This window comes from Phoenix dactylifera, chromosome 9, assembly GCF_051530095.1.
Source record: "Phoenix dactylifera cultivar Ajwa chromosome 9, Ajwa_hap1_PhDact_Kaust_v1.1, whole genome shotgun sequence".
In the NCBI taxonomy this organism is placed as follows: Eukaryota; Viridiplantae; Streptophyta; class Magnoliopsida; order Arecales; family Arecaceae; genus Phoenix; species Phoenix dactylifera.
In genome coordinates, this window is record NC_143198.1 from 26,735,889 (window position 1) to 26,748,601 (window position 12,713).

The window sequence follows — 12,713 nt, forward strand, 5'->3', positions numbered from 1 at the left end:
CACCTCGCACTACCAAACGTATTACTGGTCTCGGCAAGCTACTTGCCGGAACTAATTCAAACTTAAGTGCTGCATTATTACACGCGGACCCCTGTCAACATTAGAATTGTAGAAAACTTCATCTTCTGGTGGCATAACGCATTTAACCGCAAAGGCCCTCCGGCTATCCAAGCGTCGATATTTACGAAGTGGGGAGTGGGGAGCGCGCGCGATGTCTTCATCCAAGACCCTCTCGAGCCCCGCCGGCGGCGGCGCTGGCGACGGAGTGCCGTCACGGCCGTCGACGACATCGTCGGGGGAGAGGAACCAAAAGGAGATCCGGGAGCTCAACGCCGACTGCTCCGACGGGCCCAAGGGCGACAAGCACTACCATTGGGTACCGCCATGATCGGCCCTTAAGGTATTCTATTAGACCATAACCCTTTCTCCTCCTCGTCCATGGAGAATCACCTCACCCTCGTTAATTTCCATAAATCGTTCATCAGAAAAGATAGGGAAGGATGGTGATTATGAGCATTAGTTAAGATTACCTGAATTATAGAATCAAAGTTTGTAATTTTAGTTAAAAAATGTTATCCCTTCAGCGTAACTCGTGACCCTATAGAAGTACCAGACCAAGTTTACAGATGGTATGTGTATCTATTAGCTGTGGCTTGATTTGTATTTTTGTTAGTATGTTTAATTCCGTGGGAAAAAGTTTTTCCTCCTTAGGTTTTTGTTTGTTTAATGGGTTAATTATGAATCTTTTTGGATTGAAGTATTGTCTACAGCCTAATAAAGGTGATGGCACTTACAATAAAAGATGCCTCAATATTTCTTCTGCTTCTTGCTTTCTTTTATTTACGTGGGTTTGGATATGAATAAATAGTGAAGAATCTCAATTGCTGATTCCATTTAGGGCTCGTTTGGTTCGCAGGAAGCATTTTTCTTCCTAGGAATATGATTCCTGGGAAACAAATTCCTAGGAAGAGGATGCCTAGGAAAGTATTTTTGGCATGTTTGGTTGACCATGGGAAAGTGACAAATTTCCAAGGTGCTTATGTTTGGTTAGCCATCCACTTTCCTAGGAAAGTTATATATAATTCCTATTATGCCCTTAATAAAAATTAGGTTTTTAATGCCTCTTTAATGCTTCTTTAATACTGAAGGGACTTTTTGGGAAAAAGTAAAAATAAAGTGATTCCCGCCTCATGGGAAAGTAACTTTCCCATGTTTCTCATGGGAAAGACTTTCCCATGAAATGTGGGAATCACATTCCCATGGGAATACAACTTTCCCTTCTCTCTCCTTTGAAAACTCCAACCAAACAAGAGGCATCTCATTACTTTCCCGTTGACCACACTTTCCCCCCTTCTTTTCCCGCGAACCAAACGAGCCCTTAAGGTGGAATCAGAATTGATCGGAATGGGAATTGGAATAGCCATATTCCTCGACGTATTTAGTTCGTGATTGGCATCAGAATCGGAATGAGATTTGAACACTAGGATAGAATCAAGATTGGGTTTTGGGCGATTGGGACATTCCTATTCTCTCTTGAAATTGGAATTGGAATGAGACTCCCCTCAACCAAATGATTGAAATGGGAACACTCAATTCCAACCCCATTCTAAAGCCCAACTTTCTCCAATCAAACATACCCTTAAGGTACTAAGGTTTGCTGTTCTTATGTATGATTTTCTTTATTCTTCTGTTACTAGAAATTTACTGCATTTTCATTCATATTTTCTCTTTCTGGCCAAGATAGGTCAAAGTATGAAGAATAAAACAAATTATATCAATTAAAACATTTTCTAAATCACAATTCAATTAATATCTTGCACGCTTGCCATGATTTCAGCTGTCCAACTTAACCAAAGCCCCCGCTCCCCTCAGAAAAAAAAGCAATAGAGAATTAAAAAAAAACAAAATTAGAACAATTACAACAAAAGGGAGTCTGCAAACTAGAAAAAAAAATCATGTCCTTGTGCCTTGGGGGACTTTAAAAAAGCAGAAAAATGTAAAGCAATAGAAGAATCTAGAAATAAATAAAAGGAGAAAAACAAAGAAAAAATAGAAGGTAGAAGACAAAGTAGGAGTATAAAGACCAAAAAAATAAGGGTAGAAGCAATTGGAGAAGAAAAATAGTAAAGGAAAAGAAAAGGGGAAAGAAAAGAGGAAGGAAAGAAGAAAAGAGGAAGGCTGAAAAAATTTAAATAAGGACCCATCCATCACAAAGGCACCCGTTTTATGATATTAGAGAGTGCTTTCATAAAACCTTAAACACATCAACTTTTCAGAAAAAATCCTCCATTGCAAAGAATAATCAAGATGAGAGAGAGGGCTTCAATCTCTTCTTTCACTAGCTTCCCAAGTACCACGACCATTTACATAGTTGAGGAAGAGGATAACATTGGGGAAGGGGGGATTGATAGGGGAGTGCACTCATGGCCATTGATGACACTGATGTTTTTCCTTAAGAGTATTCAGAAGGAGATGTTGGAGCTCAATGTTGACTCAACCCCTTACCCACTTGGGCAATAAACACTACTCTAGGAACTCTACCATCATTGTCTCTCAAGGTACCCTTTTATATACAACCCACTGAGGTTTTAGGTATTGGTTTTGGTACTCGTATCAGCACCCTACTAGTATATGTTGTATTGCATGTTAGTACGGTGCATCTCTTGGTACCTGCACTAGGTATGGGGGTTCTATCCGTATTGGTTCCCTCTAATCCGATATAAAGTGTGCATGGTACTAACTAGTATAATCTGATTGTTAACTCTTGTTGCAGAATATCGTTCCGTTTTATATTCTATCAACCCAAATGATGTATATGAGTCTTCCAGTTTTATATTTTTTGTGTAAGTAAATGATCGCATAAAAATGTAAGCATTACTGAAATAATGTATTTGACCACTAAGATGTGGATGAAAAATGAGTTTGGTTCCTCTCAAATTTGGACCGAGCTTGATGGTCTACTTTCATGACTATGACCTTCTATGTATTGTACGATATTTATGAAGCATCAAAGCCCACATTATGCGTGGGGCAATGGCCTTTCACGACCATGACCTTATGTGTATTGCATGATGATCACTGATGCATCAAAGCATCAATATGGTGCATCACTGCTATCATGCAATACATGGATGGCCATGATTGCAAGTTGGACCAGTCTGGTCCCCCTCACTCATAAAAAAATAGGTTATGCATAACAACTAACAAAAGGTGAAGATTAACCTTCTCTCTATGACTACGGATTGTTATTTGTGTACAAAAGGATTCTAATATATTATCAAGAACCGTATCAACACTGATAGCTTTTACATAATGAAAAGCTATTCCTTGGTTGCAAAATGGATTTCTGGAAATCTTTGTGAGATAAATTACCAACAACTTGGACCAATGAGAATCTTAACCCATAGGATCTGGACTTTTACAAGTTGATATCATATTCTCTCTCACAAAAATGAGTGACTTTTAGTCCGACCGTTTGAGTTGGGGAAGTTCTATTCCGATTTTAGGTGGAAATGAGATACTTCAATTCTCCAAAATCCAATCCTTACTGTCTCCTAGTATTCAAATTCCATTCCAATTTTGATTCTGATTCCGATCATGAACCAAACACATCAGGAATATGACCATCTGATTCTCATTGCAATCAATTCCGATTCTGATACCAATTATAGTTGCAAACCAAATGTGCCCTTATAGTAGTAGGATTATACCAGAAAACACATGTCGACGGTCTTGATATAGTTTATCACTTTATAATTCATGATTCCACTACGTGGTATACTTGTTTAGCAACCATTGGACACATTGTTCATAAGCTACCTTATTCAAGTTCAATATCACAAGAATTTTATATTATATTCTCTCATTACCAATACTCCTGCTGATAGAGGCGTGGCTCATTCTAGCAAATATATAAATGATGCACATAAACAGACTCACTGCTACTTTACTAATTATTTATGATGTATCAGTTTTACAGGCAACACCATTGTCATCTTTCAGCTGGCTATAAACGTAGTAACAATATGCTTAGGATTGTTAAGGAATCTCAAAAGAATCACTATTTTATGCAAATTATTTAAGGATAGTTATTTAGAAAAATAAATTTATCAAGATGTTGCCAACTTCTTTATGAACTCTTCCTGACCTAAATTGAAGAAAAATGCATGGTTACAAATTAACAAGTCTCTCTGCTATTTATTTTTTTCCACATTATTACCTTTTACATGAAAACATATATAAATATGTGAACATTTTTTTACATTATATGAATATTTTTCATACTTTTGGCAAATTCCCTGCATTTGTTTCTCATATTCATGAATCTTTGGCTTCAGCTGAATAATTCCTGAATGACAAACTTGTGACTGTAACTAGATGTATTGAAACTTTTTTATGTTTATAAAAATGCATAATGACTCTTTCAAGTGAAGAACCGGTGCGATCATTCGCAGTTCCACAATTACAACGAGTGTAGATTATACTACTAGCATCCAACAGGTTTCAATTTTTTCATAAAAAGTTAATCCACTGCAGGTTTCACCTTGTTCTGTTCTTAAACTACCATAGTAATGATTTCTATTGTATTCCTCGAAAAAAAAAAACTACTACAATTGTCATCTTTTGTGACTCCAAATAAGGAAGGGACGCTGGTTTTGATTACTGTTATCTTTCAATCTTTAGAGCGTTGCTTTCAAAGGGTATAGCTTATAATATATACTGGCATCAATTATTACCCAAAGAAAAGAAAGAGTTGCACCACAACCTCCGAATTTTGTGATAGATGTTCAAGCCTATCATGCGCCAATTCAAACAATTATATAACAGATATTGGTTGTTCAATTGGAATCTCCCCACATCCTGGGAAGGCGACATCAAAGTACTCCTTTTTCTAAAGTGTGACAGGTCTCTTACAATTTGCAAGGCACAGATGCTATTAAGTGGTCCTTGCTGATATTTACAGTCATATACCCTGTAGATACCTTTGCCATTGGTTCTGATAAATATTTTCTTGAGAATTACTGTGCAGGACCACCAATAATTTCTGAAAGAAAAGCCGTGAGATTCGACCAGGTCAAAGAATCCGACCCAATGTTTGAACCTGGAACCTCCAAATGGAGAAAAGGTGCATACACTTGGCCATAATCCAGCTTATTATTGGTTCCCTATTTTTCTAGTTTGGAGGAATCCATGATGGTCTTCTATCCACTTAGCTTGATTTTCCGTTCATTATCCAATTCCGACATCGAATTCATTTTCTACCACAACGATCGATGATACAGGCAGGGAAAGAGGAGGATCAAGATAAAATACTATGTTGTTTTAGTTTTCTGAAGTCCCTTGATAAGATGACTTCTTTATGAAGACACTCAAATCTTTCACCTGAGAGAAATCAATAATCCACATTAAGTACCATTCAACCAGCCGGCGATGTCCATGCAAAGGGTAAAAATAGATTTGCTGCACTGCTTTGCTAAGATGCTTTTTCTTCAATACATGAGAGCTGGGTTTGATCCTGCCCTCACTCCAGTACTCAGCTGGGCTTCCACCCATCCTAGCTCTCAAAGAAAATAAAAGAAAATAGAGTCATATGGAATAATACCAAACTTGTTTTCTCAAAGGCATAGGCAGACCAACTTGCAGACTGGCCAGACATTTTGATGACAGTTTTCAGTGGATTTACAGTAGTCAATAGGATGTTTACAAGAAGAGAGACTTTGGATTTTATAAGATCAGTGATCAGTGATCTACTTCTCAGGGCCACTTAGATGCATCTGACTTTATATTTATATCTCTGGAACTTCAGAGTCAAAAAATGCTCCTAGAGAGAAGTAGATAATGCTTTATAGAATGTGCATCAGTCAAGCTGTAAATACTAGCCTGCCAAACAATTGAGATATGACTACCACATTATAGATAAAGTACAAACCATTCAAGAAGACAGCAAGATTAAAAGTAAGCTTCTGTCAAATACTATGGAAAATACCTCTGATATAAGCTTATCATAGACTAAGATCATGTGGAAGTGCACAGTCATGAGCATGCCAAGAGAAAAGGTGTGCCACGAGATGGTATGACTTTTGGCATTGAAAGGGGATTGCTGAAGAAATGATTTTGAAAGTTTGAAAAAATAAATAGAAACAATATGAATGAATGGAACGAAGGATGATAGCTGACAAGAATTTTTCTTAAAAGAGAGATGCCTCTGTTTTTTAAGAAATTTCGTGCTTTTAAACAAAAGAGAATAAGAGTAGCATTCAAACTCCAAGCCATGTCATATAAAGAATAATTCCTGATGGGGTTGTTCTCCCTCTCCTCTGTTTCCTATTTCACTCATCTATGGACTGAGAGGTAGTTCTACCACCGGTTGGCTCAAAAAACCTTTTGGCTAACTTTATTTACCAATATCAGTTTGCGAGATCTACTCCACAACTCTGCCAATACATGTTCCTCTGGTTTCCTTTCCTTCTCTTTTTTGGAGAAAACAGAACTTTACAGGGATAAGAAGAGATGTCTTTACAGGGATAATGGAGGAAGTAAGACACTTCCCCCAGTTTTCTTAAAGTTATAAAAGATGTACTGGGATAAGGAGAATTACAGGGAGAATCATAGAAATGTCCACTCAAGAAAGTATACTTCACTTGCTTTAAATACACCAAATAATGTTATGACATTTTTTTCGAGAATCTGTCAAAAAATGAAATAAGAATCATGCTTATCACAGTCTTCAGTAGATTTACGGTATGATGGAAGGGGAGCTTGCTGATCTTGGGCGTTGCACAGGGAGGGATTGGCTTTGGGAAGATACCAATCATAGATCTGAGCTGGGTCAGCTTTTGGTTGCTAACATGGCAACTGTTTGTCTTGACCTTGACAGTCTTTAGACTTATGTTGATTATCTTTCTCCTAATCAAAAATAAGATGAAGGGACAAAAAATGATGGTAGGAGAGTGTAGGTGGGCATATACATAAGAAGAGAAACAGAAGGCCTTCCTCCTATAAGATAAGCAATAACTAATGTTCTCTCAGCAGTTGCTATTAGTTCATTTGAAGTCACTTGTGATCTTTAATCCAGCACTATTTGCATCTGATACTTCACATCTATCTGAAACTATAAAGAAGTTTAATGCTCCCACTATCTCATAGAGACCTAGCTAATTAATACTTTTCAATTTCAGCCAGCCAAATATATTAGAATAAACGAACACGAGGTCTGTCTTCTGGTATTCATAGAAATTTATTACTATATGACCAAACTGTATGTAGCTTTGGCAGAAAAAAAAAACAACAACTATGTAAATTTCAGGAACAACTTCTAGACGAATGTGACTCAGAAAGCATCTTGTAAAGCCTGGGTGGCTGTGTCAGCCACAAGCTGGGAAAGGTCGTCAGAGCTGTACTTTTATTATTATGTACTGTTTTGTGCTAGGATTAGATTTCATGTGGAGTTGGTGGGTTGAACAAGAGACCAACTGAAACCAAATGCTGCATTCAAGGCTTATTCTTTGGAATGCAGGAAAGGAGAAGAAACTATATAGGAAAGAGCATGAGAATAAAAACCGCCTCTCATTGGCTACCATGCTTCCACCCCTGCCACCAGGGGATCATAGCAGGGCAGCCATGGCCTGTTTCAGTATGCCTAATGTCCCTGACAAGCAGTTCATGGTGGTTCTTCACCTCTGCGGGCGTCTTCGAGGCTTCCAGGTGACATCCCAGCCGCATTGTGACAGCAGTGGGCAGTGTCCTTGACATACGTTTGTAGAGCACAAGGTGAAAGGAAGCGTGATTCCAAGCAGCGGAGCTGTTGATGGCAGTAGGAACAATATTTTGGAGCCGTTGATAAGGAGCCTCTACTGACATTTATAAAAATCAAAATGTTTGACACCTGGTCCTTCATTTGGCTACGTTTAATGATTAATCCTTGCATTGTGAGTCCTCTTATGTTTACTTCTTTATGCATGGTTAAGCTTGCCTTCGGAAACCGACTGTAAAGCAAATGTGTCTACTTTATGCACGGACCAGGACGCTACTAAAATCAAGGGCTGGAAATAACATGTCCAGCCAATGAGGACTAATATACAATGATGGACAATCTGGGGGGGCGGAAATGAATTTTCCCTGGAAAAATCTTAGCCATCTTGCGTCTTGTGGATTCCTTACATTGCTATCACCATAGGTTTGATCCTTTTCGAACTTGAAGGAATCCATGGTGGTCTCGGTATCCATCTGCCTGGGATTTCAATATATAATTCAACTCAAAATTGAATTCATTCCATTTGAAATAACTGATGGCTCAAGTAGAGAGAGAGGAATCTAGTTAATATATTGTGACTCCTAGAAAAAGATGGAGGGAGGGGAGAAAGGAAGGGGTTGGGCATATAAATACATCTATCTCGTTCTATCAACGTAAGCTTTTGGAACAAGTGGTGATTTTAACATGGTATCAGAGCAGAAGTTCTGAGTTCAAAGTATGTCTCCACACTTTTTAACCTCATTATTAAAAATTTCACATGTTGGGCTCACCCATTAAAAGAAAGTCTGGTTTCAACTCCTAATTTGGCAGCTTAAAGAGGTGTTGATGGCGATATTTGAACTGGTTAGCTTCAAAGAAATCCATAGTTCGTAAAGAAGGAATCAGTCTCTGGGCCATGTCAAAATGAAGAATAACCATAGATTGCTGCACTTGCTCTACTAAGTTTTTTCATTTTAAAATTAACTTCTAATGACACTGAAGTTTGTTTGCAAGACCTGCTCCATGACTATACTAGGTTTTCTCATTTGGAAGAATAGAGAGGACACCAGATGGTGCCGTGTCAAACTTAGCTTCATTAAACAATAAGCACACCAACTAGAAGACTAGACAGACATTTTATGGCATAGATTTACAGTAGGATGAAAATGGAGGGAAGGTAGGTAAGAGTAGAAACAGAAGGCTCGATAAGAATAGTGACATGTGATCTTCTTCTGAAAGTCGCATGCATTTTACTTCTGTGAGTTCTATCTGCATCTCCAGAGAAGAGTTATGCCCCCTACTAGCTACTTGATACAAACACAGGCACTGCTTCCTACTTGTTGCTTCAGTGGAGCTTTAGATACTTCAGCCTGACAAATGGGGGCAAAAACAGAGGAGGAGAGAAGAGTTAGAACAAGACCCAAAGGGATATCCCATCAGACACTATTCTCAACAAGCCAAGAAAATCAATTTTGGCTGCACGCGATGAAGAAGCATAATAATAAACGTATAGCTTTTAGGGCAGGAAAGCAGCACTACACGGAAAAAATGGTGTCACAAGTGAAAGTGACCCCAAAAGGCATATTATGAAGCCTGAGTCAGCCATAGCTCAATCTAGCAGAGCCAAGATAGCTTATCAAAGCCTCTTTTTACGCATAAAATTTATGCAAGATCTTTGTTTCATGCGGCCTTGTTGTTGTGGATTGACAAAGGGATCAAGGCTCCCGTTATTAGAATAGAATTATTGATTATTTGGGTTGCCCTTAAGACAGTTAAAAGCAAGTGTTAAATCCAAGTCTTATACTTCAGGAAAACAGTAAGTGCAAGAGAAGAGGAAAGAACGGAACAGGAGTTAAGATTAAGTGAAACAGAGTACCCCTGCCGCCGGACGACCGGTAACTGGGGAATGGTACATGGCCTGACTCAATCTGCCTGATGTCCTCAACAAGCCTTTCATAGTGGCGTTTCACCTCTTCGGCGGACTTCCCACCAACAGCCCGGGCCACATCGTGCCAGCGGTCAGGCGTATCCTTGTCGTACTTCGCCAAGGCTGTCTCAAACATCTTGTTCTGCTTTGGTGTCCAGGGAGAGCTCAATGAAGTGGATGCCATCTGTTAAAAAAAGAAGAAGAAGAAGAAGAAGAAGAAGAAGGAACTGAAAGGATTGCTGAAGAGGGAGGTGATATAATTCTAAGTAGTGGAGAAGTTGGTGGCAGTGAGGAAAATGGTGAGTTTAGAGGGAACGAGGCTGTTCTGAGTTCTAGACTCTATGGACTTAGTGTGGGCGGATGTGGGGAGGCAGTTGCCCATGGTGCTCCTCATAAATAGGAGGGGAGTGAGGTTGTGGATGGTGCTCAGGTATAGCCAGTTGGCGAATAAAGGAGCGAAGGATAGCAGAATATGAGAGGGGAACCACAGAGAGTGAGGACCAAGAACAAGGCTGCGTAGGCCTCAGCTGAGGCAGGGGATCTTTACTAACATGACCTCTAATCTTACTGTGATGATCATATAAGTTGGAAGCAAAAAGAAAGGAATATGAATTCAGTATTTTAATACATTAAATCTTTCATAACTGTCATATTAAATCCTAAGATCAACACTATCTTTCTTATGGTTTCAAGTCTCATGATTTGCTGATAAAATTTGGGTTCCATTGACAACTGCCCTGGGGCATTTTGATTAAGAGCAATGCCCTTATTATTTTAAATAATGCGTTGACATCTTATTTGAGGTGGATCATTTTTTAAAGAACTAGGCTAAAACGTTTTCTTTATTTTAAAAAAATCTTTCAAATAAATCATTTACATTTTTTGAGAAATAAGATATTGCTGCGTCTCTCTTTAACCCCACCCAGAAAAGGGTGGTTTTGTCACAATTCAGAACCTCACCTAAAATGGCTAGCCGGAAGATATTATTACTCAAGATCTACCTAGCGAATAATCGATGTGGGACTAAACACACGCCTACACGGGTCCTCACATACTCTTCTCGTTCGAGTTCTGACGTCCTCGTCAGACTAAAGATTCAAATCTAATCCCAAACACTACGACTGGCTCATAGTCAGCCTCAATGGATCCGTGCTGTAGTGTTTCCTAGTCCACATAGGTTATGAGCTGGATCCGTTCTGATACCATTTGTCACAGCCTTGGACTTTATTTAAAATGGCTAGCTAGAAGTTATTATTTGGGTTCCTTGATTCTGTATAAATATCCGAGATCTATCCAGCAAATAATCAATGTGAAACTAAACAGTACGGATCCTCACAGGTTCATAGTGTGATATGGATGTTAATTTGGACGAAAAATGCCAATTTTGTCCATGGCAGTCCCTAAACTCGTGGTCTGCAGCTGCTTGTGGAAGGTTACCTAGGAGACGGCATTTTTCTCTACTTTTATTTGTTATCTGTTTCCGATCCCGACAACTACTCTAGTTTGCAAGTCCACCAATTCCAACTTTGTGCTGACCTTAAATTAGTCTCATCATGACTTGGGATTAGAGCGTAAGGATGCCATTTACTTTAAAGAAACGCTCTTTCCAAAGGGATTTGGACAAATCTAGCTGGCTTTATTCCTTTTAGGGAAAGACTTGGCCTTCTTTCTGTTTCTGATCACCCTTATCTGTCTCCCTGTCCAGGAGAGGGGATAAGAAATCATATGGCCTGTGGTTCGTCCTTGCTTTGCTGTTGTCTCCGCTCTCCTGTCGTAATTAAAACAAAATTTCATCGAGTGCTCTCCCTATTGATAGATTCTCGGTTCTTTTTCTGCCGGAGAGAGTGTTCTTGCGGTAAATATAAAGCATCCGACCCACAATATCGACATAGGCTTAGGTTGGGTATGAGTTAAATAGGTTGTGACCCTCATCAATCCATTTGATTATCCAATGCAGCATGTACATTCAATAAAAAGGTATAAATATTTTTTAGTTTTAACCCTATAACATACAAAGACTTGAAAAGAAAAATATAGAAATGTTTTAAAGTATATGGACGACCTGGTTTAAGAATTTATTCTACTTATTGACAAATCTTTAAGATTTTAGATGGAATGGAAATTATAATCCCTTCTATTTCTCAAGGTCATATCTGTTAGAAAATATAAAATATATAAATAAATCTACCTCATCCTATTAACTTTAGCTTTTAGGATAAGTGGTGATTTCAACATGGTATCAAAGTAGAGGTATTGAGTTTGAATCCTATCCTCGCACTCTATAACTTTATTATTAAAAAATTTCACATCCATCAAAAGAAAGTCCGGCCCACGTATGAGGAGGAGTGTTAGAAAATATAAAATATATAAATAAATCTACTTCATCTATTAACTTAAGTTTTGAGGATAAATGATGATTTCAACAATATTCATGGAAAAAAATAAATTTTGATTCGTTGAATGCTGGCATGGGACGTGCTTTACATGAATAAGAATAAAGAGCCAAGGGTCCGATGAATGTGATGCATCAGATCATTTCATGGTTTGATAAGCATCGCACCTAAGCCCCCCTTTTTTACCCCTCGAAGGGAATCAGACTGTCATTGATGGTCCAATGGACATCGGATCCAATTCTTTGCCGAGGGAATGACGTCATGGTTGGTGTTCGTCGCTGAGATGGCATCATGTGAATGGACAAAGTCTTGGACATCAACGCTTACCAACGAATCAGCACCGATGTCGACCTTCCGCCGCACGTCATCGCCACTCTCAGAAGCGAGTGGCGTTCATGAGCATCGGTGCAGAAGAGAGCATGGGAGGCCGCAAGGACGAAACCTAACGAGAGCTTGCTCTTTCTTAAGACGGAGCTACTTCTTTCTTGAGAAAAAAATAATTTAGAAGAGAAAAAATATATTTATTTAAAAAAAAATAAAAGCTAGAATAAAAAGTTTGTATTCTCTCACAAAGAAGCCTCAAGCTTCTCCAAGAGATTCCATCTCACCAAATAAAAAAATTCTTCTAGTTCCTTTGTGTAACTCTCCTCTTAATTATAAA

At 38.6% G+C, this 12,713-nt stretch overlaps 1 protein-coding gene and 1 long non-coding RNA gene across 3 annotated transcripts; one reads left to right on the forward strand and one right to left on the reverse strand.

Moving 5' to 3' along the window:
* The first annotated feature begins 82 nt into the window (after positions 1 to 82).
* LOC103714990 (uncharacterized) lies at positions 83 to 7,935 on the forward strand. 2 transcript variants are annotated; one of them, XR_015968920.2, is made up of 3 exons: positions 83 to 400; positions 5,030 to 5,125; positions 7,307 to 7,510. It is a non-coding gene; the product is annotated as an uncharacterized LOC103714990 (long non-coding RNA). The 2 variants fall into 2 exon arrangements; XR_605296.5 differs by lacking the exon at positions 7,307 to 7,510 and adding an exon at positions 7,517 to 7,935 and having other exon boundaries at positions 113 to 400.
* Positions 7,936 to 8,101: 166 nt separating this feature from the next.
* On the reverse strand, positions 8,102 to 10,297 carry LOC103714989 (protein RADIALIS-like 1). The gene is made up of 2 exons (XM_008802488.5): positions 9,609 to 10,297; positions 8,102 to 9,102 (listed from the first exon to the last, which is right to left on the reverse strand). The coding sequence occupies exons 1-2, from the start codon at positions 9,841 to 9,843 to the stop codon at positions 9,098 to 9,100; spliced, it is 240 nt and encodes a 79-aa protein (XP_008800710.1). The 5' UTR covers positions 9,844 to 10,297; the 3' UTR covers positions 8,102 to 9,097.
* Between the last annotated feature and the right edge of the window lie 2,416 nt (positions 10,298 to 12,713).

What these genes read in the sequence shown, in the direction of transcription:
- LOC103714989 (XM_008802488.5), bottom strand. Translation starts at nt 9,843, where the DNA reads ATGGCATCCACTTCATTGAGCTCTCCCTGGACACCAAAGCAGAACAAG.